This window comes from Trichechus manatus, unplaced genomic scaffold (genome assembly GCF_000243295.1).
Source record: "Trichechus manatus latirostris isolate Lorelei unplaced genomic scaffold, TriManLat1.0 scaffold00030, whole genome shotgun sequence".
NCBI lineage: Eukaryota > Metazoa > Chordata > Mammalia > Sirenia > Trichechidae > Trichechus > Trichechus manatus.
The window spans coordinates 18,995,976-19,021,667 of record NW_004443966.1 but is presented as its reverse complement, the minus strand read 5'-3'; the positions used below and the strand labels follow the sequence as shown (position 1 = coordinate 19,021,667).

General features: G+C 39.5%; 1 protein-coding gene across 2 annotated transcripts in view; it reads right to left on the bottom strand.

Annotated features, from left to right (window-relative positions):
* REC114 (REC114 meiotic recombination protein) overlaps positions 1-25,692 on the bottom strand; it is a 121,600-nt gene that overhangs the window by 19,027 nt on the left and 76,881 nt on the right. The window contains exon 3 of one of the 2 annotated variants that reach the window (XM_004374813.2): positions 5,116-5,199. The exons of the other annotated variant lie outside the window; for it this stretch is intronic. Coding sequence (XP_004374870.1) covers positions 5,116-5,199 — 84 coding nt within the window. The remainder of the gene's footprint in view (positions 1-5,115; positions 5,200-25,692) is intronic. 2 annotated transcript variants of the gene reach the window in all.

The following is a 25,692-nucleotide window of genomic DNA, read 5'->3' as shown; positions in this document are numbered from 1 at the left end:
ATTAGCTATTTCTATTACGATTCTGTAATATCTAACTGACCTTTTTGGAAACAGTCACACTAAATAATTGTACCTTGTAGCTGGCTAAAGAGTGATACACACAAATAGGCAATTGTTATTAAGTGGATAAGCACGGCAAAAATCTGAGACCAATTGCATAAGTCTAGATCATATATGAGCGTACATAAGAACCAGTTTGGGTAGTCAGGGTTTCTTGGAAATGCAGTTCCAAGAAATGTCAGGGTAAGGTATATGTCTGATAGCGCGGCTGAAGTTCTTCTCTATGTTTGCTTCTGTAAAATCTTCCGAAAGAATTTGAGCTTATCATCTAAAGCCAGAAATACCACTTCAATGCATGTGGACCGAAGATAAAGCCAAGGTACATCAGGAAGAATCTGAAAATGAGTTACATCTCCATCCCACATCCTCAATGCCATGGATTACCACAATGGAAAACCTGCCACCGGCTTAACAAAAAGGACTACTAGATTGAAAATCTTGATGAGATTTATTTTTATGCCATAACTAAAAGCCAGAAAGACTTCCCTGCTGGGAAATGAAGTTTTCAAGTATATACTAGCAGCCATAAGCTGCCCCAAATATATAGTCTCCAGTTTCTATCATCAAAGGAGATTAGCACAGAATTACTATATATTCAGTAGAGGCTTACATGTTAAATTGTTCCCACCCTACTTACAAGACAATTTCAAGTTATTACAACTAATAGGAAATTCCCTATTACACAGACTCGTCTAGGAAACCGAAGTTAAGGGTCAGTGCTTTTCTCTACATTTATCTTCACAGGCTCACAATTAAGAAAATCAAGACTTCGTTGCTTTCCTGGGGTGATTAGGCCCACCAAGTGCTGATTCACAGGTGTGAACAGAATCTCCAAGGGAAGATTCTTAAGCCGCAGGCTACAGGCTACAAAGCAGATGTTGTAAAGACAGCATCACACTCTGTGAGATGAGGTGCCCAGGCAGCAGCCTCGGAGAAGGAGAGCCACGGAAACGACAGGGGCCTCACAAACCAGTTGGTTTTCTCTTGTTGGTTTTAGTTTCCACCCCTAGATCTGTGAGAAATCTTCTTTTATCACTAGGACCCCAACAAAGCTGTTTTCCCATCGCTGACCGTGAATTCCATTCCTCTACTGTAGATGTGAGGGAACTCAGAAAAAAAGGACTTAACCAGAGAAGAAATTTCGGCATTTTCTTTGATTGTTTTGTTTGCTTTGAAACCAAGAGGCAATACTCAAAGCATAGGCCAGACAAAATCATGGTAAAATTCCTCAGTGAGTTACTGGGGGTGAGAAGTAAAGAGATTTAGGTTTACTCCTTTGAACCAAAGTCCCCTCTGGATAGGGAACTATACGTCTACTGTTTAAACCACGAGTTACTATTGAGTTGACTCCCGCTCACAGTCATACCAGAACTGTGACCCACAGGGTTTTCAATGGCTGATTTTTTGAAAGTAGATCACCAGGCCTTTCTTTCGAGGTGCCTCTGGGGGGGTTCACACCATGAACCTTCTGGTTAGCAGCCAAGCTAGTTAACTGCACCACCCATGAGCTCCCTGTTAGAACATGTGCTTCCTTTTGTTTCAGCAAATCTGATGAAAATGGTACTGGCTGATAGCAGACTGGGCCATTTGTTATGAGATTTGCCCAAACAAAAAGAAGTGTATGTTATAAGCAGGCAGAAATTAATCTACTTATTTCAGTCCATAAAGAAATAGAAATAACTTAGATATTACCCACAGGACTTAAGCTATATTCACATTGTTATGAGAGGAATGAAAATTCTTCCATTTCTCAATTTAAACAGTGGTCTTGTTGTATAATACTTGGTAACTAGAAGTTATCCAAGGCAAGAAGCAACAAAGATATACCCTTTGCCAGGCTGAGGCAAAAAGAAGACTCTGTTGGTTCAATATTAATATTTTACAGCAAATCAGTAGATCAAAGGAGGAAAAAAAACCATGATCTTCGATAGGTATCAAAAAAGCATTTGATAAAATTTAATATGTAATCCTGCTAAAATTATTAATAAATGAACTATAAATGAAAGAATATACCTTCCATGGTAAAGAATATCCAATCAACAACCAGAGTTGTACTTAACATCTAAACACTACTTCACATTCAAGTCAGGAAGACGTCAAAGATGCCACTATAACCATATAAATACACCGTGGTTCTGGAAGGTCCAGCCATTTCAGTAAGGTGGAGGAAGTAATAAAAGGTATAAACTACTGGAAATAAACACAGTACCATTATCTGCAGATTATAAAACTGCTTTCCTAGAAATTAAAAAAAATAATAAAATAATCAGAACTAGTAAAAGTTTAGTAAGGAGGCTGAGGTGAGGCAGTGGTGGGTCAGTGGAGAGGCCTTCCATGGGAGAGACCTGAGTTCGATTCCCGGCCACTGCACTGCATGTGCAGCCACCACCGTCTGTCAGGTGGAGGCTTGCGTGTTGCTGTGATGGTGAACAGGTCTCATCGAAGCTTCCAGTCTAGGAAGAAAGACCTGCAATCTGCTTCTGAAAATTAGCCAGTGAAAACCCTATGGATCACAACAGTCTGATCTGCAACCAATCATGGGGATGGCACAGGAGTGGGCAGCATTTTGTTCCACTGTGCATGGAGTCCCTGAGAGTCACACTGACTCAATGGCAGCTAAAAACAAAAGAGGCTAAACAAATGAATTCAGAAAAAAATCCAATAAGCAGCTAGAAATAACTTGACAATAAAGAATACAATCCACACTAACAACAGGCAAAAAATTCCTAGCCTTAAATATTTTTAAAAATCTATATATTTACACAAATAAAATACTTAAAGTATTATATAACTACACAAATTATATAAATATATATTTCTACACAACATAATCTCTATATAGTATTCTAAATACTTTGAAAAAGAGAAAAATTAGGAAAAAGTCTTGGGCAGGTGGTTCATAGAAGAAATACAGACAGCTAATAAACACACAAAAAACGTTTATTCTTACTAGTTATCAAAGAAATGCAAATCAAAGGAAGATGTTAACTTTTGCCTATGAAATTGTGGGGAGGATTTGAATAAATGAGCATTCTTACATGTTGCCAGTGGAGTGGAAACAGTATAATCAATCTGGCAGACAAGTTTACAACATAAATGTTCATACTTCCAGGACTTAGGAAAAGACAAGCAACCCTGTAAATAACTCTCTGTGAAAATCAAAACATCTTTGTAATAGTGAAAAATTGGGGATTCGTTAACTGAATTATGTTGCATCCAAACAATAAAATGCCATGTAGCCATTAAGAATCATATTTTCAAAGACTACATAATGACCTGATATAATGTTACATGGCAAAAGAGCAGGATACAGAATACTCTGGAGAGTGAGATCTCAATTTTATAAATTAGCTATACTGCCAAAAAAAACCCAGCTGCTATCGATTCAGACTCATAAACTAATCTCAGTCTTTTTTTCTATCAAAAAAAAAGAACACCCATTGCCATCAAGTCGATTCCAACTCACAGTGACCTCATAGATAGGACAGAGTAGAACTGCCCCATAGGGTTTCCAAGGCTATAAATATTTACAGATGCAGACTGCCACATATTTCTCCCTTGGAGTGGCTGCTGAGTTCAAATTGCCGACCTTTCAGTTCGTAGTTGAGCGCTTTAACCACTGTGCCACCAGAGCTGGAAAAGCCAAACATTCTCCTAATCTCCTTTCCAGTTTGGAGAGTGAGGTACACATGACATTGTTCTGGTCCATGAGACAGGCCTCTTCTGGAGATTGTGGGAGGTGGAGGGCCTTATAGGAAAATTTCTGTTTTCCTTATAAAAGGGACAAATGAAGCTGATCTTCCTTGAATGGAAATACAATATTGCTGCAGCAGCCATTTTGCAACTATGAGGAAGAGGCCAAGAGAGTTAGCGAGATGTTGGCCTTAACACTGTTGAGCTGCTGAACCAGTGCCAGCAACTACGCGCCTCTGGATTTCTTAGTAAGCGAAAATGCAAACCCCCTATTTTGTTAGGCCACTATATCTGGGTTTTCTGTTACATGCATCCAAACACCAGCCTTACTGAATAGTCTAGTAAAAACTTCAAAATGTTAATAATGGTTATTTTTGAATGGTCAAATTAGGGTGGATTTTTATTTTGCTCTTTATTAAAAATTGTAATAACAAATTAAAAATCAGGAAAAAACCCTCAAATATCAAACAGATAGCAGAGTGTAACTTTTCTGAAAGAGCTGTACATTCATTCAGCACATAGAATCCAGGACTGGGAGTAAGAAGACTAATGTGCAACCCAGCTCTCTGCTAGCTATAACCTTGGCCACTGGCCTAATTCAAACTCAGCTTCCTCATATGTAAAATGAAAACAGACACTAAATTGTGGCAAAGTTTGAAATGATAAATTTCAGTTAGAGGTCAGTGAAAATCCATGCAAGTTCACAGACCCCTTGAATGCCTTGGAGACTCTTGGGGGGGTTCGTGGACTTTTTCTGAGTCCATTAAAAATTATCATCTTTCGCCTAAGCTTCAATATGATCTACTCAGTGAATGCTAACAGATTGGTTTTTATCATTATTTCTGAAAGAAAATAACCCAGGTGATTAGCCTGCATGTTTCTCTGATGAGGATCATTCTTCACATTTAATATAGGTAGAAAGCAAATAAAAGGGAATTTTATTTTTTAATATTAACGAGGGGAAAAAAAGGAAAGACATATTCAGTGAAACATTCCAAAACACACACCTTTTTTAACATCCAAAGAGCAAGACAAACCATGAAGTACTCTACCTCGTCCCAATTTGTGCTTGGGGGACAGAGCATCAGACAGGTACTGAGAAATCAACCAAAGCCCCTGGCTCTTTAGCAGTGTCCTCTTGGTAACAAGGTTTCTGCCTCTCTACAATCCCCGTTTCCTGTTGTAAAACTTGTTTTGCTCATAACCAATGTAAACTTATCTTAAACATGCGTCTTCTTCCCTGAACCGTTTCACCTACAAAGAGAAGCTCCCGCCCACTCCACCCTAGCCCCTACCATGCACACATAGCAGATGAGAAGGGTATGACCATAAGGTTAAAAGAGTTGACACACAGCATCTTGCCTTTATTGTTGTTCCAAACAACAGACAATCCACGCGTCTTACAATCTTCAACCAGTTCTTGCTATCAATGAGTGAGAACCCTTCCTGAAACAAAATAATTAGGCAAAATAAGCAATAGAAGCAAAAAGGGATGTGAAGAATAGCTTATGTGCAGCCACTTCCTATTAGAAACTTGTGTATTTACTGTATAACTTAAGCACAGCAGAAATGACTCAGCATCTCCAATTGCTAAGCGTGACCCTTAGAATAAATCCCCATCCCCTAGTGTTCTTCCTACATGATCAGCATTATTAGTCTCAACTTGTTTTTGCTTTTCTTAAACTTTTCATACTGAAAATCAATAAAATATTAAAGATAGTCAATGTCTATAGTTATATTTTCTATAAAAATGCATTTCTCAAACTCTAGGATTTGCTGAATATGACTTTATATCCCTTATAGCCATTACACTAATTTATTAATGTATCTGACACACTGCTAATTATATATGAGATTTCTCTTTCCGAGAATCTTATTTTCAGCTCCCCACGAATAGAAAAATTAAAGCAACTTGTTTTTGGATTCTGAATATTTGGTTTTCATTTCAATCTGAAAAAAGCAAACAAACAAACCAAAAAGGCAAAGAGGGCAGCAGAGGGCACACAAGTCTCAAAAGAGGGACAACAGGTGGTTCCTCAAGGTGGCTAGATGAGCTTTTTCTACAGTTTATTACTAAAGGATACAGAATGGACTACCTAAATGATTAAGCTCCAACTATGTTATCAGTGGATTTCCTCAGTTCAGCAGCCCATTAAACTAGAATGTGTTTAGCATATAAAAACCAAACCCGACGGCCTCCAGTAGATTCCGACTTATAGCTACCTATAGTATGGAGTAGAAATGCCCCACAGGGTTTCCAAGGAACGGCTAGCAGATTCAAACTGCCGACCTTTTGGTTAGCAGCCAAGCTCTTAGCCACTGGTTAATCCAGGGAACTGATAAAATGACAGTATGTAAAAACTGCCTCCAAACTGCCTTTCTACTCTGTATGCTTTGTAATGGTATGTAATGCTAGTCCTCCACCGCCAGTGGAGACTATCAGGAGTAACTCAAGAAATCCGTAACTCTTAAAAAACAAAGAAAATGTTGACCCTCATCCATTCAAACCCTCACAAAATCCCTCCTCCTAAATCTTAATATGATTCATGTTGCTATTTCCATAGAGGAAATGGGTGGAAAACACTGTGGTTGAGTTTCTTGACATCTTCATTTAAAAAAAGAAAAAGATCAATTCTAAATTGCTGATTCTACAAGTTTTACCATCAACAGTAGGTTTTCTTTACATTTTTTAAACAGAAAAAGAAGCTAGAGAAACCATTTGTGATATCTTCTTAAAAGTCTCTCAGAATGAGCAAACAGAAACTCATTCATTATTATATCCAAAACCTGCAGATAACTGTAGTTTAAAACGGCAGTATATGGGGACACTGGTGCTCACATACATGGCTGGTGGGAGTGCACACTGGTACAACCCCTCTGGGGGCAATTTGGCAATAACAAAATCACAAATGCATTTACCCTCTGAACCAGTAATTCTACAGATCCATCTGCACACATATGAAGTGATACATGTACAAGGTTAAGCATCGTTTGCATTTTTTTTAAAGTATAAGATTGGAAACAACTCAAGTGTGCATCAACTGTGGACCGGTTAAATAAATTATGGAACTCTATACAATGCAAGAGGAGCCCTGCTAGTGCAGGGGTTAAGCACTTGGCTGTTAACGAAAGGTCGGAGGGTTGAACTCACCAGCCACTCCACAGGAGAAAGATGTGGCAGTCTACTTCTGTAAAGATTTACAGCCTTGGAAAGCCTATGGGGCAGCTCTACTCTGTCCTATAGGGTTGCTGTAAGTCAGAATGATTTGACAGCAATTCGTTTGGTTTATACAATGGAACTTTCCTTGATGATACAAATGGTTAATGCACTTAACTGCTAACTGAAAGGTTGGAGGTTTAAGTCTACCCAGAGACACCTAGGAAGAAAGGCCTGGTGATGTACTTCCTAAAAGTCAGCCACTGAAAACCCTATGGAGCACAGTTCTACTCTGACACATATGGAGTCACCATGATTTGGAATCAAATAAATGGCAACTGGTAAAACTAGTGTACAGTGGAATGCCATGCAGCTGCAAAAATAATGCCTGCTCTCTATTAGTGTTTTCCAATAGAAATATAATGCAAGCCACTTATGGAATTTTAAGTTCTCTAGTAGCCACATTTAAAAAAACAAAAAGAAATAGGTGAAATTAATATTAGTATTTATTTGACCTAGCACATCAAAACATTATTTCAACATGTGAACAATGTAAAAAATCATTAATGAGATATTTTACATTATTTTTTCTTTAATTAAATTTTTGAAATCCAGTGTGTCCTTTACACTTGCAGCACATCTCAATTCAGATGTTAAATTTTCAATGGTTAAAGGGAAATGTAGTCCTATCAAAAGAACAAAGTTGAGTTTCATGGGAAAATATCTTACACTGCTTCCATCTTAAAATTTAAATTAAACAAAATTAAAAATTCATGTTTTAGTGGTACCAGCCATACTTCAAACGCTCAGTAGCTCATGGGGCTCATGGCTACCTTCCTGAGCAGGGCATCTCTGCTTTCTATGTGTACTGATCTACAAGATACATACACTGTTAAGCAAAGAAGTAAGATACAGAACAATACAGAACACTATGAGACCTTTTATGTAAGAAAGTAAGGTGTTATGGATTGAACTGTGTACCCCAAAAATATGTGCTGCAATTTATCTTAGTTATCTAGTGCTGCTATAACAGAAATACCACAAGTGAATGGCTTTATCAAACAGAAGTTTATGCTCTCATAGTTTAGGAGGCTAGAGGCCTGAATTCAGGGCACCAACTTCAGGGGAAGTCTTTCTCTCTCTGTCAGCTCTGGAGGAAGGTCCTTGTTGCCAATCTTCCTCTGGTCTAGGAGCTTCTCAGCACAGGAACCTCAGGTCCAAAGCACACACTCTGCTCCCGGCGCTGCTTTCTTGGTTGTATGAGGTCCCCATGTCTCTCTGCTCACTTCTCTTTTATATCTCACAAGAGACTGGCTTAAGACACAATCTAATATTGTAGACTGAGTCTTGCCTCATTACCATAACTGCCACTAAGCCCATCTCATTAACATCATAGAGACAGGATAGACAATACATAGGAAAACCACATCAGATAACAAAATGGTGGACAATCAAACAATACTGGGAATCATGGCCTAGCCAAATTGATATTTTTGGGGGACACAATTCAATCCTTGACATAATTCCTAACTATGCATGAAAGAACTCAAGCAAAAATTGAAGCCTCGAGTTGCAGTATTGAAGTATTCTATGGGCAAAATATTGAATGATGCAGAAAGCATCAGAAGAAGATGGAAGGAATACACAGAGCCACTGTACCAAAAAGATCTGGTCAACATTTAACCATTTCAGGAGGTAGCATATGATCAAGAACTGACAGTACTGAAGGAAGAAGTCCAAGCTGCACTGAAGGCAGTGGCAAAAAACAAGGCTCCAGGAACTGACGGGAATACCAATTGAGATGTTTCAACAAATGGATGCAATGCTGGAAGAGCTCACTCATCTATGCCAAGAAATTTGGAAGACAGCTACCCAGCCAACAGACCAAAGAGATCCGTATCTGTGCCCATTTCAAAGAAAGGTGAGCCAACAGAATGCGGATCAAACAATATCATTAATATCACATGTAAGTAAAGAGTTAATTAAAAAATGGTTACAACAGTACATCGACAGGAAACTGCCAGATATTCCAGCCAGACTCAGAAAAGGATGTGGAACGAGGGATATCACTGCTGATGTCAGATGGATCTTGGCTGAAAGTAGGGAATACCAGAAAGATGTTTATCTGTGTTATACTGACTATGCAAAGGCATTTGACTGTGTGGCTCATAACAAATTATGGATAACACTGTGAAGGACGGGAATCCCATAACACTTAATTGTGCTCACAAGGAACCTGCACATAGACCAAGAGGCAGTCATTGGAACAGAACAATGGGATACTGTGTGGTTTAAAATCAGGGAAGGTGTGTGTAAGGGTTGTACCCTTTCACCATACTTATTCAATCTGTATGCTAAGCAAATAATCCAAGAAGCTGGACCATATGAAGAAGAACGTAGCATCAGGATTGGAGGACGACTCATTAACAACTTGTGGTATACAGATGACACAACCTTGCTTGCTGAAAGTGAAGAGGACTTGAAGCACTTACTAATGAAGATCAAAGACTACAGCCTTCAGTATGGATTACATCTCAACATAAAGAAAACAAAAAATCCTCACAACTGGACCAATGAGCACCATCATGATAAATGGAGAAAAGACTGAAGTTGTCAAGGATTTCGTTTTACTTGGATACATAATCAATGCCCATGGAAGCAGAAGTCAAGAAACAAAAGACTTTTTTAAAGTGTTAACAAACAAAGATGTCACTTTGAGGACTAAGGTGCGCCTGACCCAAGCCATGGTGTTTTCAGTGACCTCATAAGCATGTGAAAGCTGGGCAATGAATAAGAAGACCGAAAAAGAATTGATGCCTTTGAATTCTGGTGCTGGCGAAGACTACTGAAAATACCATGGACTGCCAAAAAAACGAACAGATCTGTCTTGGAAGAAGTAAAGCCAGAAGGCTCGTTAGAAAGGAGGATGGCGAGACTTTGTCTTACATACTGTGGACATATCAGGAGAGATCAGTCCCTTGAGTGACATCAAGCTTGGTAAAGTAGAGGGTCAGCGAAAAAGAGGAAGGTCCTCAATGAAATGGATTGACACAGCGGCTACAACAATGGGCTCAAACATAGCAAAGATTGTGAGGATGGCGCAGGACTCGGCAGAGTTTCCTTCTGTTGTACACAGGGTTGCTACGAGTAAGAACAGATTCTACAGCACCTAACAACAACAATGCCTGTGACTGTAATCCCATTTGGGAATGGGTTGTCTTTGTCATGTTAATGAGGCAGGATTATGCAGGGTGTGTCTTAAATCAGTCTCTTTCGAGCTATAGAAGATTAAACAAGCAAGCTAAGCAGCAGACATGGAGGAAGAGAGATGCCAAGCCACATGAAGATTGTCCAGGAGCAGAAGCTCAGAAGAGACAAGGACCTTCCTCCAGAGCTGACAGAGAGAAAGCCTTCTACTAGAGCCAACCCCCTGAATTCGAACTTCTAGCCTCCTAAACTGTGAGAAAATAAATTTGTTTGTTAAATTCATCCACTTGTGGTATTTCTGTTACAGCACGAGTAGATAACTAAGACAGAAGGGAACATAACAGCGTACTATCCTTATCTGCTTGTATTTACATAAAGCAACTGAAAGAATACACAGAGACTAATAAAAATTATTACTGTAGGTGGTGGGAGTGAGCACGCCAGATGGGAGCAGGGGTAGGAGTGAGATTTTTCACTATATACCTTTTTATATTGCTTTATTAAACCATGTACAGCCTCTTATGCATGCATATGAGAACATTTATGCAAACAAGGATACCCATTCCAATACAGGCATGAACCTGAGTAAGTCAAACAAGAGGTGAAATCTCACAACTTTCCGTAAATCTAAAACTATTCTACAGTAAAAAACTTTATTACAAAAGAAACGAGATCAGCTCTTGGCCTTGGCCTGACTTTCCTCTTCCTATCTCTAGTCTAATTTGGGTCCTACCGACCATCATCAACACTTGGCTATCCCAGTGATAGCTCAATGGAAGTGTGCCCAGACCAGAATGCAGCAGTTTTTCCCCCACACATGTTGTTGCTCCTACATTCTTTGCCTCAGTGAATGGCCATCAACCTGATTTCATGCTCGACTCCTTGTTTTCTCACTCTTCCCCTGTGATCGTTAAGGTTATGTGTCACTTTGGCTGGGCCATGATACTCAGTAGTTCGGCAGTTACGATGTAGTCTGGCAATTGTATGATGATGTGATCACTTCCATGATGAGATGTGATATAATGCGATTATCGCCATGATGGGATCTGCTGTGAGCAGCCAATCAGTTGAAAGGCAGTTTCCTTTGAGGTGTGGCCTGCATCCAATATAGGTGGACTCTCTGGCAAGACTTGCAGGCTTTTGCTAGCTCTGGATCCTGCAGATGGTTCCTGTTTGTCTGACCTCCAGTTCTTGGGACTTGAGCTAGCAGCTTACCTTGCCTGCTAATCTTGGGATTTGCTGGTCTTTGCAGCCTGTGAGCAAGAGCCCTGCTGTCTGACCTGCCGATCTTGGGTTCTCCAGCTCCTGTGGCTACATGAATTAGGAAAAGCCTGACCCACAGACTTGGGACATTCCAGCCTCTACAACCATGTGAGCCATTTCCTTGATATAAATCTCTCTATATAGATATTTTTACACTTTACTGGTTTTGCTTCTCTAGAGAACCCAGCCTAAGACATCCTCCAACACCAATCACCAAGTCTTAGAGGTCCTACCCTCCAAATGGCTTTTTCATCTAACCATTTACACTCACTGCTAACATTAGACCCCCATAAGCAGTTCCCAGAATTACTGCAATATCCTCGTAACTAGTCTCCCTCCCCCTAGGCCCAATCTCCCCTACCACCACCACTCTTATCCATGCTGCTGCCAGAATGGTCTTTGAAAAACAAAAATCTGAACAACTCACTCCCCTCCAATGCCGTTATTCCTTCCCTTCCCCCAAGAAACACCTGCAGGATAAAGTCCAAATTCCTCAGTTCCATATAAGTCTCTAACATTTGGCTTCTACCTTTCATGCATGATAATTTCCTTCAACTCTCATATAAACCCCATATCAGAGCCATATCAAATGACCCGTGGTTCTGCAAACGCTCCTCACAACTTGATTTTACTGTACAGTGCATTTCTGGAATGCTCCTCCTTTTTCATTGATCTTTTAAAACCTAGAGTTATCTCAACTATTCCCCACAAGGCAAAGTTGGTTGATCCCTCACAATTCCATGCTCTTTCAGGATCTTGTTGTACTTAGCATGCTATATGATAATTAGTTACATTTCTTTCTCTCTGATTAGAATGAGGAGGAATCCCTAGGAAGGGCAAGTAAGGTTCTAGAATGTGTCATATTAATCCTTGAATCCCCAGCAACTATCACAACGTTTAGCAAATGCTACTGGGTCAGCCCCAGCATCCATTCAGTTTAGGGGTCTGTGGCAGTGGCTATGCTGGGAAAGGCCATGGCCTTCCTCCCTGATGATACCTCTTAGTTGAGCCATTTTATGACTCTTCTTCATCAATTTGTCCTCTTCTCCCCTACTGCTTGCCTAATTAACCTCTAATCATTCTTCATTTCACCCCAATCTCAAACAGATCACCCTGCTATGCTTTCCCATAACACTCTACTTTTTTCACATTTATCAGTTTGTATGTATGTAGTGTTTATTTGCTTAGTGTCTATTTTTCTATTAGACTATACAAGCTTTTAAGACTAAAACTATACATGTTTTGCTCACTGTATATATAGCACCTGTTATAGTGTTTGGCACTAGAAGATGCAGACATAAATTTTATTGAGTAAATGAATAACTGAATAAAACTCTTTTTAAAAGTAATTAACAGAATATTTCATTCCAGTATCATTTTTGGGGGAGTAATGAGGTCAACAAATTTATTACCTGTCCAGAGATGTAGAATGTCTTACTTTTATCTGACGTATACTCATCTTACTCAAAACTGAAAAATATATCTTTCATTTGAATGTGTTGGGATTTAATAAAGAAGTCTATGTACCTAACCACTTCTCATTTATAAATTCCCAGATTTCAATTATGCATCTCCTGATCTTTGAAAATCCATCTCTTGGAATCTCCTTTACTGCTCATCAACCTAGTGAATTCAGCTTAGCTCAGCCAAGGGTGCAGCCTTTCTTGACTTTCTCAGACAGTTGAGCAACCTGCCCTGTGCTCCCACAGCATGCTGTGCTGACTGTTACTAAATCACTCAGCATTCCTGAGCTCCCACATGGCCAGCCACTGTGCTAGGGACTAAAAAAGATATAGAATCTTCTCCAAGGGGAAACGCATCAGAATCACCCAGGGAACCTCTACTGGTGTTTGGGACACCATCCCTCTACCAGGTCAAGAATCACCTCCATAAGAAGTCACGGTTACTGATGAGAGTCTGTCATATTCCTTGGAAGTGCTGGGGCGAGGGGGTTGACAATTGATAATAAAGGATGAGAAGGAAAAGAAGAATGGAGAACTCTACGACATACCAAGTTTACCATTAGACAAATGAATAGGAGCTGATATCAAGAAGTGATATCCAGGATACAGGAGTCTTATGGAAGCTAAGAGAGGTGAGAGTTTCAAGTAGCAAATGGTCAACAGTGTCAGGTAATGCACAGGGAAAAGTCTGCACTGAATTCAGCAGTTGGGAGGTGCTGTGCACTGCAGCCATCTGTGTATATGTCTGTCATCCTAGCCCTCACTCTCTTTCAAGCTCCCACTTTACTGCAAACTCTATGAGAGCAAGAACTGTGTCTCATTCATCTTTGTGCCTCACGTGCCTATTGAATGAATAAAAAAGAAGAGTGCCAGTCTCTGCCATATGACTGTCACCCCCCATTTCCTCCATCAGACTTTGACCCATCCCCTTATCTTGTTTAGCCTGAGGTGAAGTGGCCAGAATGTCACATATGATTCCCAGGGGGACCCCACTACACTTTTGTATAAAGAGAGTCTCAAGCTTTGATTTTCAAATATTTTAAATTGTGAAGTTCATCTCTAGATTTTAGTTATCCATGTTCTCTTTGGCCCTTGCTATCACAAACAATTAACAGCTGCCATAAAAATAAACAAAAAGGAAGCCAAGGGAAGGGAGAGCTACAAAAGGACCTAAATAAGACATTAGTTGTAGGCAATCTGCAGCCCAAGGATGGGGGAAAGCTACCTGCGCCCTCATCTTAACAGAGTCAGTTTCCCTGCAAACTCTATCATTGAGCTAGTTTCTTTAGTTCTGACTTCACCTGCCAGTATGAACAAGTATGCCAGGAGGGTATCACGGGGTCACTGTCACCTAGCCAGGCAAATCAGCTTTAAAACCATTCCAGGTATGATTTCATAAATGCTTTGAAGAAAACACAGCATTTTACTTTTATGGAAATGGCAATTAAAAATGCTCACATCTGCTACAAATGTCCTGACTCAGGAAAACAGCCTAGGAGAACAAGGTTACAAAAATAACTTGATGACTAACCATTTGACAATCCACTTAGTCCCTAAGCCCAGTGTACCAAAATGGCTTCTTGATGGATGTGAGAAGGTGTTAAGGTGATAGGTGATTTATTTAAAAATTAGATCCTGGCTTAAGCTTCAGGATTGTGTTTCTGACTCACTTTCTCTGGAGCTCAGGGTTTGTGAGGTTCAAATTACACTAAAAACAGGGGGAAGAGTCCATTAAAAAGGAGCTGCTACAGAATAAGAAGACACCAAAGAGCAGAGGGGAGAAAGAAAGAAAAAGAATGGGGGTTTTTAAAAATTAAACTGTCAATATCATAACCAACTATTACTTACTGAACTAATAAAAGGGACCAATAAGATAGATAAAAAAATAATTTATAGCTGGTTTGAGGATTAGATTTTGGTCTCAGATTTCTGTTCTTTTAAAAAATACACAATACTGTGCTTGGAGAAAAAACAATAATCTTTTTCAGAAGGACCTATTCTACACTTGTTGTTGGTTGCTGCAGAGTTGATTCTGACTCACGGTGACCCCATGTGTACAGAGAGAATTGCTCCATAGTGTTTTCAAGGCTAGGACCTCTGGAAGCAGATTACCAGGTCTGTCTTCCCAGGTGCCTGTGAGTGGGTTCAAACTGCCAACCTTTCAGCTAGTAGTCGAGCACTTAACTATCTGCGCCACCTATGGACTCCTTAATATTCTTCACTTAGCATGAAGATAAATAAACCACATTATGTATGTCTTAGATCAAGGCAGCTCAAACTAAGATGTCCATTCAATAACTTACTTTATTTTGAGGTTGTATTTTCCATGATTTTTAAGAGATACATACATATGCAGTTTGCTTTCATGCTGAACCACACAATGTTTTGGGGAAGTAAGGTAAATAAAAATGAATGAGTAATGCCAATAAAATAAGGACTACCATGTTTTAGAATGTTTAAAATCTAGAAATCATGACATGCTATAAGAACTCACAATTTTGTTCTAAAATATTTTTTAAGGATCTTTTATGTACCAGATTACATGCCAGGTTCTATGACTGACAATGGGGAGCAAAGTTAAATTTAAGACATGGTCCCTGCACTCCAGGAACTGGCAGTCTAGGGGAAATAGAACAAATAACCATCTAACAATAATACACTGTGACAAGTTCCATGTTTCTACAGAGGCACAGAAAAGAGGCATTAGATTACAAGACCCAGAGGAAATGGCCTTTGAACTGATTTTAAAAAAAATTTGTTTTGAAATAACTGATTTATTTTTAACTTTGTAACATAAATTTTCTAACACACAAAAGTAGAGAAAACAGTGTGATGAAACACCATGTACACATTTTCCAGTTACAACAGTTTTCAAAATAGATTGTTGTTAGGTGCTGTTGAGTCAGTTCCAACTCATAGCAACCCTACGTACAACAGAATGAAACACCGCCTGGTCCTGTGTCATCCTCACAATCGTTGCTATGGTTGAGTCTACTGTTGCAGCCACTGTGTCAATCCATCCCATTGAGGGTCTTCCTCTTTATTTTCACTGACCCTCTACCAAGCATGATGTCCTTATCGAGGGACTGGTCCCTCCTGATAACATGTCCAAAGTACGTGAGACGAAGTCTCGCCATCTTTGCTTCTAAGGAGAATTCTAGCTGCGCTTCTTCCAAGACAGATTTGTTCCATCTTCTAGTAGGTCCATGATATATTCAATATTCTTCACCAACACCATAATTCAAAGGCATCAATTCTTCTTTGGTCTTCCTTATTCATGTCCAGCTTTCACATGCATATGATGTGACTGAAAACACCACAGCTTGGGTCAGGCACACCTTAGTCCTTAAAGTGACATCTTTGCTTTTTAACACTTTAAAGAGATCTTTTGCAGCAGATTTGTCCAACGCAATGCATCATCTGATTTCTTGACTGCTGCTTCCATGGTCGTTGATTGTGGATCCAAGTAAAATGAAAATATGGCCAATCTTATTTCACTTATACTTAAGTCCAATAATCCCTTACTCCTCGGATTATTTTAAGCAAATCCAGACATCTGTATATATTTCACTATGCACCTCTAAAAGCTAAGGACCCTTTTGAAAGTATAAGCACAAAACTATTATCAAGTCCTTAAAAATAAGCAACTGCTTAATATCATCAAGTATCTTTGTCACTGTTCACATTTCCCTGATTATCTTTTCACATTGTTTCATTTTTTGAATAAGGATTCAAATAAGGTTTATATATTATGATGGTTTATATGTCCCTTAAGTCTCTTTTAAACTATTGGTTCCTTCTTTCATTTCTTTTATTCTTCCTTGCAATTTTTTGTTAAAGAAACTGGGTCATTAGTCCTCCAGATCAGGGATCAGCAAACTTTTTCTGTAAAGGGCCAGAAATATTTTAGGCTTTGCAGGGCACAGATTGGGAGAAAATATTCACAATATCTACATGTGACCAAGGACTTGAATCTAGGATACATATTTTTACATAACCTCTTATAGACAACCCAACAGGCAAATGATCTGAACAGACATTTCACAAAGGAAGATACTAATGGTCAATAAACACATTAAAAGATACTTAACATCATCCATCATCAGAGAAATAGAAATTAAAACCATAATGAGAAACCACTACATACCCATTACCCATTGCCATCAAGTCAATTCTGACTCACCAGCGACCCTATAGGACAGAGAAGAACTGCCCCCATAGCATTTCCAAGGAGTTGCTGGTGGATTCGAACTGCCAACCTTTTGGTTAGCAGCTGAGCGCTTAACCACTTTGCCACCAGGGGTCCACACTCCCATTAGAATGGCTAAAATTAGAAAGACTGAAAATACCAAGTGTTGTGTAGGATGTGGAGCAACTAGCATGGCTGTGTATTGCTAGTCGGCATGTAAAACGGTACAACCACTCTGGAAAACAGTTGGGCAGTTTCTTATAAAGTAAAACCACACCAACCATACTACCCAGCAATTTCACTCTTGGTATTTACCCAGAGGAGATGAGGATATGTGTCCATAGGCATTATCTTTCAGTTTTTTTAATTTTTTTCTACTGTACATTTGTTTTCTAATTCATTGATTTATTTTCTTATCTTTATCATTTCTTCTGATTTCCTTAGGTTTGATTTGCTATTCTTCTTCTATCTTCTTGAGACAGAAGTCTAAATCGTTGATTTCCAGTCTTTCATCTTTTCTAATCTGCTTTTCTTAACTATAAAATTTCCACTAAGCATTGCTTAGACCAACATATATTCGATTTTGGTAAATTTTCCCATGTGCACTTGAAAAGAATGTGAATTCTATCATTCTTGCATACAGTATTCTATGTATGTTGATTAGGTCAAGACTGTTAATTGTTTTGTTCCATCTTCTATATCCTTACTGATTTCTGCTTTTTTTTTTTTTAAATCAGGTATACTAAGGTATAATTTCTATACAATAAAACTCACCAATTTTAAGTGTACAACTTGATGAGGTTTGAGAACTGTATAGACATATAGGTAACTACCATCACAATCATTACATACAGCATATCCAATTCTAAAAAGTTCCTTTGTGCCTCCTTGCAGTCAGTCCTCTCCCCTAAGCCCTGGTCTCCAGCAATTACTTAGCTACTTTCTATTACTATACTTTTCCTTTTTGATAATTACATATAAATGCATTAAGCAATTAGACAATTAGTGGTTTGTGTTTGTCATTTTCCACTTTGCATAATGCTTTCAAGATTCATTCATACTGTCACATGTATCAGCAGTTTGTTGCTTTTGATTGTTAAGCAGTGTTCCATCCACCACCATCTACCAGTGTGTCATCGTACTATGGTGGCTTGCATGTTGTTATGATGCTGGAAGCTATGCCACTGGTATTTCAAATACCAGCAGGGTCACCTGTGATGGACAGGTTTCGTGGAGCTTCCAGACTAAAACAGACTGAGAAGAAAGAGCTGGCAATCTACTTCCAAAAATTAGCCTATGAAAACTTTATGGATCACAAAACATTGTTTAACTCACTTGCTTTGGACATATTATCAGGAGGGATCAACTGCTGGAGGAGGACATCATGTTTGGTGAATCTGTCTGCTCTTTTATCTGTTACTGAGAGAAGTGTGATCATGGATTTGTCTATTTCTTAAGTATTTTTATATGTTGAAGAAGTTTAGTCCAGTCATTACCTCCACTAAGACGACTTTCTTTATACCCTGCCTCATCCTGAAAGAGATACTGATCCTCTGCATTCCTATATCTTCTGCACAACTTTGTCACAGCACTTGCCACTCTGTCCTGTGTATCTGCCTAGTCTGTGAGATCCTTGGAGCCCTGGTGGCATAGAGGTTAAGAGCTATGGCAAGCTACGGTTGCTAACCAAAAGGTCAGCAGTTCAAATCCACCAGCTGCTTCTTGGAAACTCTATGGGGCAGTTCTACTCTGTCCTACAGGGTCACTATGAGTCGGAACTGACTCGACGACAACGGGTTTGGTTTTGGTGCGATCTTTAAGAGCAAAGACCATGTTGCGTATCTCTGTATCTCTATCTGATAAATGTTTGCTGAATGAATGAAAAAGATGAAGTCCAGCAATCCCATCCAATGGTATATAAAAGTGTGGGTTGATTTCTTAAATGAAATAATGAATTACAAATTCCCAGCAATAGATTAAAAATATTCTTTTAAAAGGTAACATAAATGGACTATTTAAGCGAGGACCAAGCAAAAGAAGGTTAATGGATATATATATGGATATGGATATCTCAACACCACTGTAAAGTATAACTAGCACATAGTTCAGAGGCACATCGAGGGCAAAATGAGGCAGGGTCATGGTGGTGCTGCTGCTAGGTATATCTTCTGGTAAATTCAACCCCTGAAATCTCCTTCCCTTTGGCTATGTAAACCAATTCCTATTAAGAAGTCCTTATAAATTAGCCTTTAAGGAACATGTATTTACATAATTTGTTGGATTAGTCAATGTATCGGTGAAGATTAGTTATTATTCAACACCCCAAACCAGTGGCAGCACATGCAGCAAGAATAATCACAATCTTTCTCTAGCCACGAGAATCAGACCCAGCAGCTCTTTCTACAAGTTACAGCTACACATTCATCTTTTAGGTCAGAAGATTACCTACAAAGTATGTTGCAGGAACAGATCTTCAAAATTATTGGGTCAAAGGCTTCTTTTTACAGCTGGAAATAGATATCTGTCTGTTGGTTTTGCCTGCCCAGCACATATTCTTCCTTTTTCTGGGGACAACATCTCAATCTTTTTTTGGGAAGTCCCCCTCCCCTATTCACAACCCATGAGACTCAGATGAGACTACTTCCTCAACTGGTTCAGCTCCAGATGTGAGCAGGTGACTCAGGCCTGGTCTGTCAGCATATTTAATTGCCCCTGGCCAAAGTGATTAGTTTATGGATAAGCACTTGATTCTAAATTAGTCAAATCCAAGTGAATCGTGGGACTTTTGCTAGAACCGGGGAGGAGGAGCTCTCTTTCCACTAGGATTGTTTACTATAAACATAAGAAAAGCCATTACATTGCCATTCCAACTCCATGAGGCAATAAAGTATCTATTTAAAGGAGCTTGAGCAGCTTTTCTTTTCTTTGGAACCCAGTTTGATTAATACACCTGCTTAAGCAGTATACTAGTGAGCATAATTCACTTCTTTAACAACTCAATTATCTATCCGAATTTGCCCATCCAACTGCCATTCCATTCAGAACTCCATGTATCATTTATCAATACAGCAATTAACAAATCAGCTTTTCAGTCTCACTCAATCTCTTAGCAGCACTCCGCAGAACTGACCACGGCTTCCCTGCTGACACACTTCTGCCCTGGCTTCCACGAACGACCCCATCCTCTCTTGGCTTTCCTGCCACCTCTGACAGCTCCTTCTTGGCCTCCTCTGCTATCTTATTCTCCTCTTTCCCTCCTCATTTTCTAACTCCCTCCCCAGGCTATCTTCTCCACATCCAGGGTCTCAATCACTTCTTAAATGCCTATGACTCCTCAATCATATCTCTAGCACAGACCTCTCCTCTGACCTTTAAGGAACCAGGATTGTTCATTGTTAAGCAGTAAATGAGGGCATGTGAACTGACATCTCTGCTTGAGTGTCTCAAAGACACCTCCAATTCAGACTGTCTAAACCCAGAGCCATAGCATCATGCACACACCTGCTGCTGAGCTGGCTCTTCTCCTGTGTTCCCTAATCACTGTGAGTAACGCCACCTTCAGCTGAATTGCATAAGCCAGAAACCTGGAAGTTTTCCTTCACACCTCTCTCTCCCTCATTCCCATTTCCAGGCTGCCACCTAATCCCATTGATTTTAACTTTTAAATGTCTCTTGAATCAATCTACTTCTTTCCATCCTGGTCCAAGCCACCATCTTCTTTCTTGATACACTAAAATAGCCACCTATGGAGGCTTCCTGTATCCGCTTACCCACCCCCTAGTATTCTCCACATTACTGGGAGAGGTATCTTTCTATCTTTTAAAAAGCACAGCTGAAAAATATACAGATGGCAAATAAGCATATGAAAAGATGCTCAACATCATATGTCATTAGGGAATTGCAAATTACACAACAATGAGATACCACTACATGCCTATTAGAATGGCTAAAATTAAAAATAGAAAAAGTGACGATACCAAATGCTGGTGAGGATGTGGAGCAACAGGAGCTCTCACTCACTGCTGGTAGGAATGCAAAATGGTACAGCCACTTGGACAACAGTTTGGCAGTTTCTTACAAAGCTAAACATAGCCTTACCACATGATCCCGCAATTGCGCTCCTAGGTATTTACCCAAATGAGCTGAAAACTTACGTCTACACAAAAAACTGATCATAAATGTTTATGGCAGCTTAATTTATAAAATTTCCCAAAACTGGAAGTAATCAACGTATCCTTCAATGGGTGAATGGATAAATAAACTGTGGTATATCCATGCAGTGGAGCATTATTCAGCAACAAAAAGAAATGAGCTATCAAGCCACACAGACAGACCAAAAAAAAAAAAAAACAAAAAAAACATGTATGAAACTTAAATATATATAGCTAAGTGAAAGAAGCCCATCTGAAAAGGCTAAATACTGTATGATTCCAACTATATGACATTCTAGAAAAGGCAAAACTATAGACAGTAAACAGAACAGTGAATTACCAGAGGCGGAGGGGAGTAGGGATGAATAAGTAGAGAACATGGGGTTTTTAGGGCAGTGAAACTATCTGTATAATATTATAATGGTGGATATATGACATTATGCATTTGTCAAAACTCATAGAACTATATAACACAAACAAGTAACCCTAACGTAAACTATGGATTTCAGTTAATAATAATACATCAAGGAGACGGAACCAATATGGCACTATAGACAGAAGCACCACGCCGTCTCTCCACAGCAAAGACCTGAAAAACTAAGTAAAACAGAGACAAACGTCAATCCTGGAATCCTAAGAGTCAAATGAAGAGATAAAGAACTCAGCCAAGCACCGAATGGAATAAGACACTGACAGAGAACAGAGAGTGAGGAGAGATACATGCGGAGATCCCCTATCAGCTAACGCAGCATGGATTTGCCATTCTGGACTCTTGTCAGAGATTGGCTGACAGGGAGTATGTGAAAGCAGCTTCACAGAGCTCCCAACAGGAGACAGAGCACCCGGTAACTAGCGATATATGCTTCCCCATGCCCCATCCTTCTCCCTTCTGCTCAACCTCTGCCACTTCATAGCTGGCTGCGGTTGCTCGGCTGGCCAGGAAGCACAGGGTCTGTGCTGCTTGGATTCACCCCATCCACATTGGAGATCAGTGGACAGGGAGTACGGGAAAGCAGCTTCACGGAGCTGCCAGCAGGAGACAGAACAACCAGTAACCAGCAATATACGCTTTCCCACCCCTTACCCTTCTTTCCCCCCACTCGGCCTCCTCTGCTTCATGCCAGCTGCAGTCTTTTGACTGGGAGGCACCGGCTTCGGACCCATGCTGCTTCAATTCCCCCTGCCCACACTGGTCAGCTCCCTGAGTGCCATTTGTTAGTTGCTAGTGTTGCTTTTTTCTGCTTCTTTTGGTTTCTTCTGTGTCTCTCACCACCTCCCCCTCCTTTCTCTCAAACACCTGGCTCTGTGTGCCATCTTTATGTCTTCTTGAAAGACTGTGAAGTGCCGCTTGACTGAGGAACTGCCTGCCTGGCCAGCATTGCCACGGTGGCAGGATCCTTGGGGCTTTTCTTTGTTTTGGTTATTAGTTTTCTTTTTCTGTTCATGGCTTGGGAGCCCCCTTCTAGCTAGGCTGTACCCACGCATTTGTGCCAGTGGGATCCCAGGGGACATTTCTTTTTTTCTCTCTCTCTTTTTTCCTTTTTATCTTTCTTCATTTCTCAATTTCTCGTCTCTCTAGACTTACCTTCTTTTCCTGTCTCCTGAATACCTGGTGCCGTGTGACATCTCCACCCTTTCTAGCCAGGCTGTACTTCACGGCCTGGGAGCCACTTTTCTAGTCTTTGCAGCCGCACCAGTGGGATCCCTAGGAGCTTTGCTTTTCTAATTTTGTTTTTTCTTTTTCCCTTTTTCTTTTTCTCCATTTCTCGGTGTCTCATCCTTCCACTGCAACGGCAAGCTCCCTTCGCACTCTTTTTTGTTTGTTTGTTTGTTTTTGTTTCCTGTTTCTCTCTCCTCTCTCTCCTCTTTCCCATACCCATCTTAGCTCCACACATCACAATCTCCCTTCTCCTTTCTGCCTACCTGCACCATGTGCTGAACATCACACCCTGAGCAGCATAGGCACAGCATACTGGAACCTGCTCTTCACTGATTCCAGTCCACTCTGTCAGCCCTAGTATGTGCCACAAACAACCCATCACAGCCCCTCCCCTTCAGCTGGACCTGCCCTGCTGCACCAGAGCTGAGCAACTGGCCCTGCCCATTGGAGAAGAAAGTGAAAAGTATTGTGCCCACAGACGACCAAACAACAAACACATAGCCCGCCTGCTCAGACATAACCAAATAAAACAAAAAGCAGGATGAAACAAACAAATCTACAAGCAATAAACAAAGAAAATAACTACTGAATGTTCCGAAGACAGCAGACAATATCAAAACATATAAGAAAACAGGACAGGATGGTTCCAGTAGGTGTCCAAAATAAAACACCAGATGACCTTCCAGTAGAAGAAAAGGCACTAGAACTACCTGAAAGAGAATTCAAATGTCTAATATTCAGAGCTATCCAAGAATTGAAGCAAAGAGCAGACAAAAATGAGGAAAAATAGACAAATTCATGGAAAACACAGGAAAAAATATTGAAAAATTCAGGAAAATAAAACAGGAGCAAAATTCCAAAATAAATTCACAACTAGAAATCATACAAAAACAACAATTAGAAATCCAAAAGATAAACAAGATTTCAGAAATGGACAGTGTCACAGAAGGGCTGAGGAGCAGGTTTGAAATGATGGAAGACAGTATCAGTGAAACTGAAGACAAACACTTGGATACAACTCTGAGGAAAAATCAGAAAAAATAACAAAGAAAAATGAAGAAACCCTGAGAATTATGGGGGGTATAATCAAAAGCAAAAATCTGCGTGTGACTGGAGTTCCAGAATGAGGAGAAAATGGAAAACACAGAGAGGATAACTGAAGAACTGCTGACAGAAAACTTCCCTCATATCATGAAAGATGAAAATGTGACCATCCAAGAAGCTCAATAAATCCCATACAGGATTGACCCCAAAAGAAAATCACCAAGGCATATCATAATCACACTTGATATAGCCAAAGACAAAGAAAGAATCCTGAGACAAGCTCAAGAAAAACAAAAAGTCACATACAGATGAGAAACGTAAGACTAAGCTCTGATTATTCGGCAGAAACCATGCAGGGAAGAAGGAAATGGGATGACATATATAAAACCTTGAAAGAAAAAAATTGCCAACCAAGAAAATATATCTTGCAAAACTCTCGTTCAAATATGATGGTGAAATTAGGACATTTCCAGATATATAGAAATTAAAGGAATATGTAAAAACCAAACCAAACTTACAAGAACTATTAAAGGGAGTCCTTCGGTTTGAGAACAAACAACATCAGACCACAGCCTGAATCTAGGATGCAAGATTGTACTAGCCAGATACCAACCTAGGAAATGAACTCTCAAGGACTATCCAAAACCAAAAAAATTACAACAGGGAACCAGAGAGGTTAATCTGTAAATGACAAAAACATCAGAACAACAAAAGACAGAATAAATGGTGTAGGTATAAAACTTTCCAATGAAGAAGAAGGCAAGGCTATAGCAAGTAATAACAGACTGGTTCAAACCTAGGAAGATAAGGGTAAATTTTAAGGTAACCACAAAGAAAGTCAACAAACCTACTAATCAAAATAAAGAAGAAAAACATAAAGTATCAGTAAAAACAAAACCTACAAAAACAAAAGAAAAGAAAAAAAATCATAGATAAAAGAAATTCAGCACAGGAGAGTAAGAGAAACAAAGAAAACATCAGCACCATAAAAAAAAAAAAAAACGCACTACAAAATGACAGCAATAAACTCAACACCTCTCAATAATTACACTGAATGTAAATGGCCTAAATGCACCCATAAAGAGACACAGAGTCACAGAATGGATTAAAAAAATAGGATTAATCAATACGCTGTCTACAAGAAACACACCTTAGAAATGAAGATGTAAATTTATTAAAAATCAAAGGATGGAAAAAATATATATCAAGCAAACAGCTATCGAAAAAGAGAAGTGGCAATACTAATCTCAGATAAAATAGACTTTAAAACAAAATCCAACATAAAAGACAAAGAAGGACCTATATAATGATTAATGGGACGATCCAGCATGAAGACATAACCATAATAAACATCTCCGCATCCAATGACAGGGCTCCAAAATACATAAACTCTAACAGCACTGAAAAGAGAAATTGACAGTTCCACAATAATAGTAGGAGACTTCAAAACACCACTCTCAGTAAAGGACAGAACATCTAGAAAGAACCTCAACAAAGATACAGAAGACCTAAAGGGCACAATCAGCCAACCTGACCTCACAGACATATATAGAACACTCCACCCAACAGCTGCAAAGTAAACATTCTTTTCCAAAGCACATGGAATGTTCTCCAGAATAGACCACATCTTAGGCCACAGAGCAACCCTCAACAAAACCCAAAACATTGAGATAATATGAAGTATCTTCTCTGACCACAATGCCATCAAAGTAGAAATTAACAATAGGAAGAGCAAGGGAAAAAAAAATGAATTACAAGGAAACTGAATAACACCCTGCTTACAAACCACTGGGTAATAGAAGAAA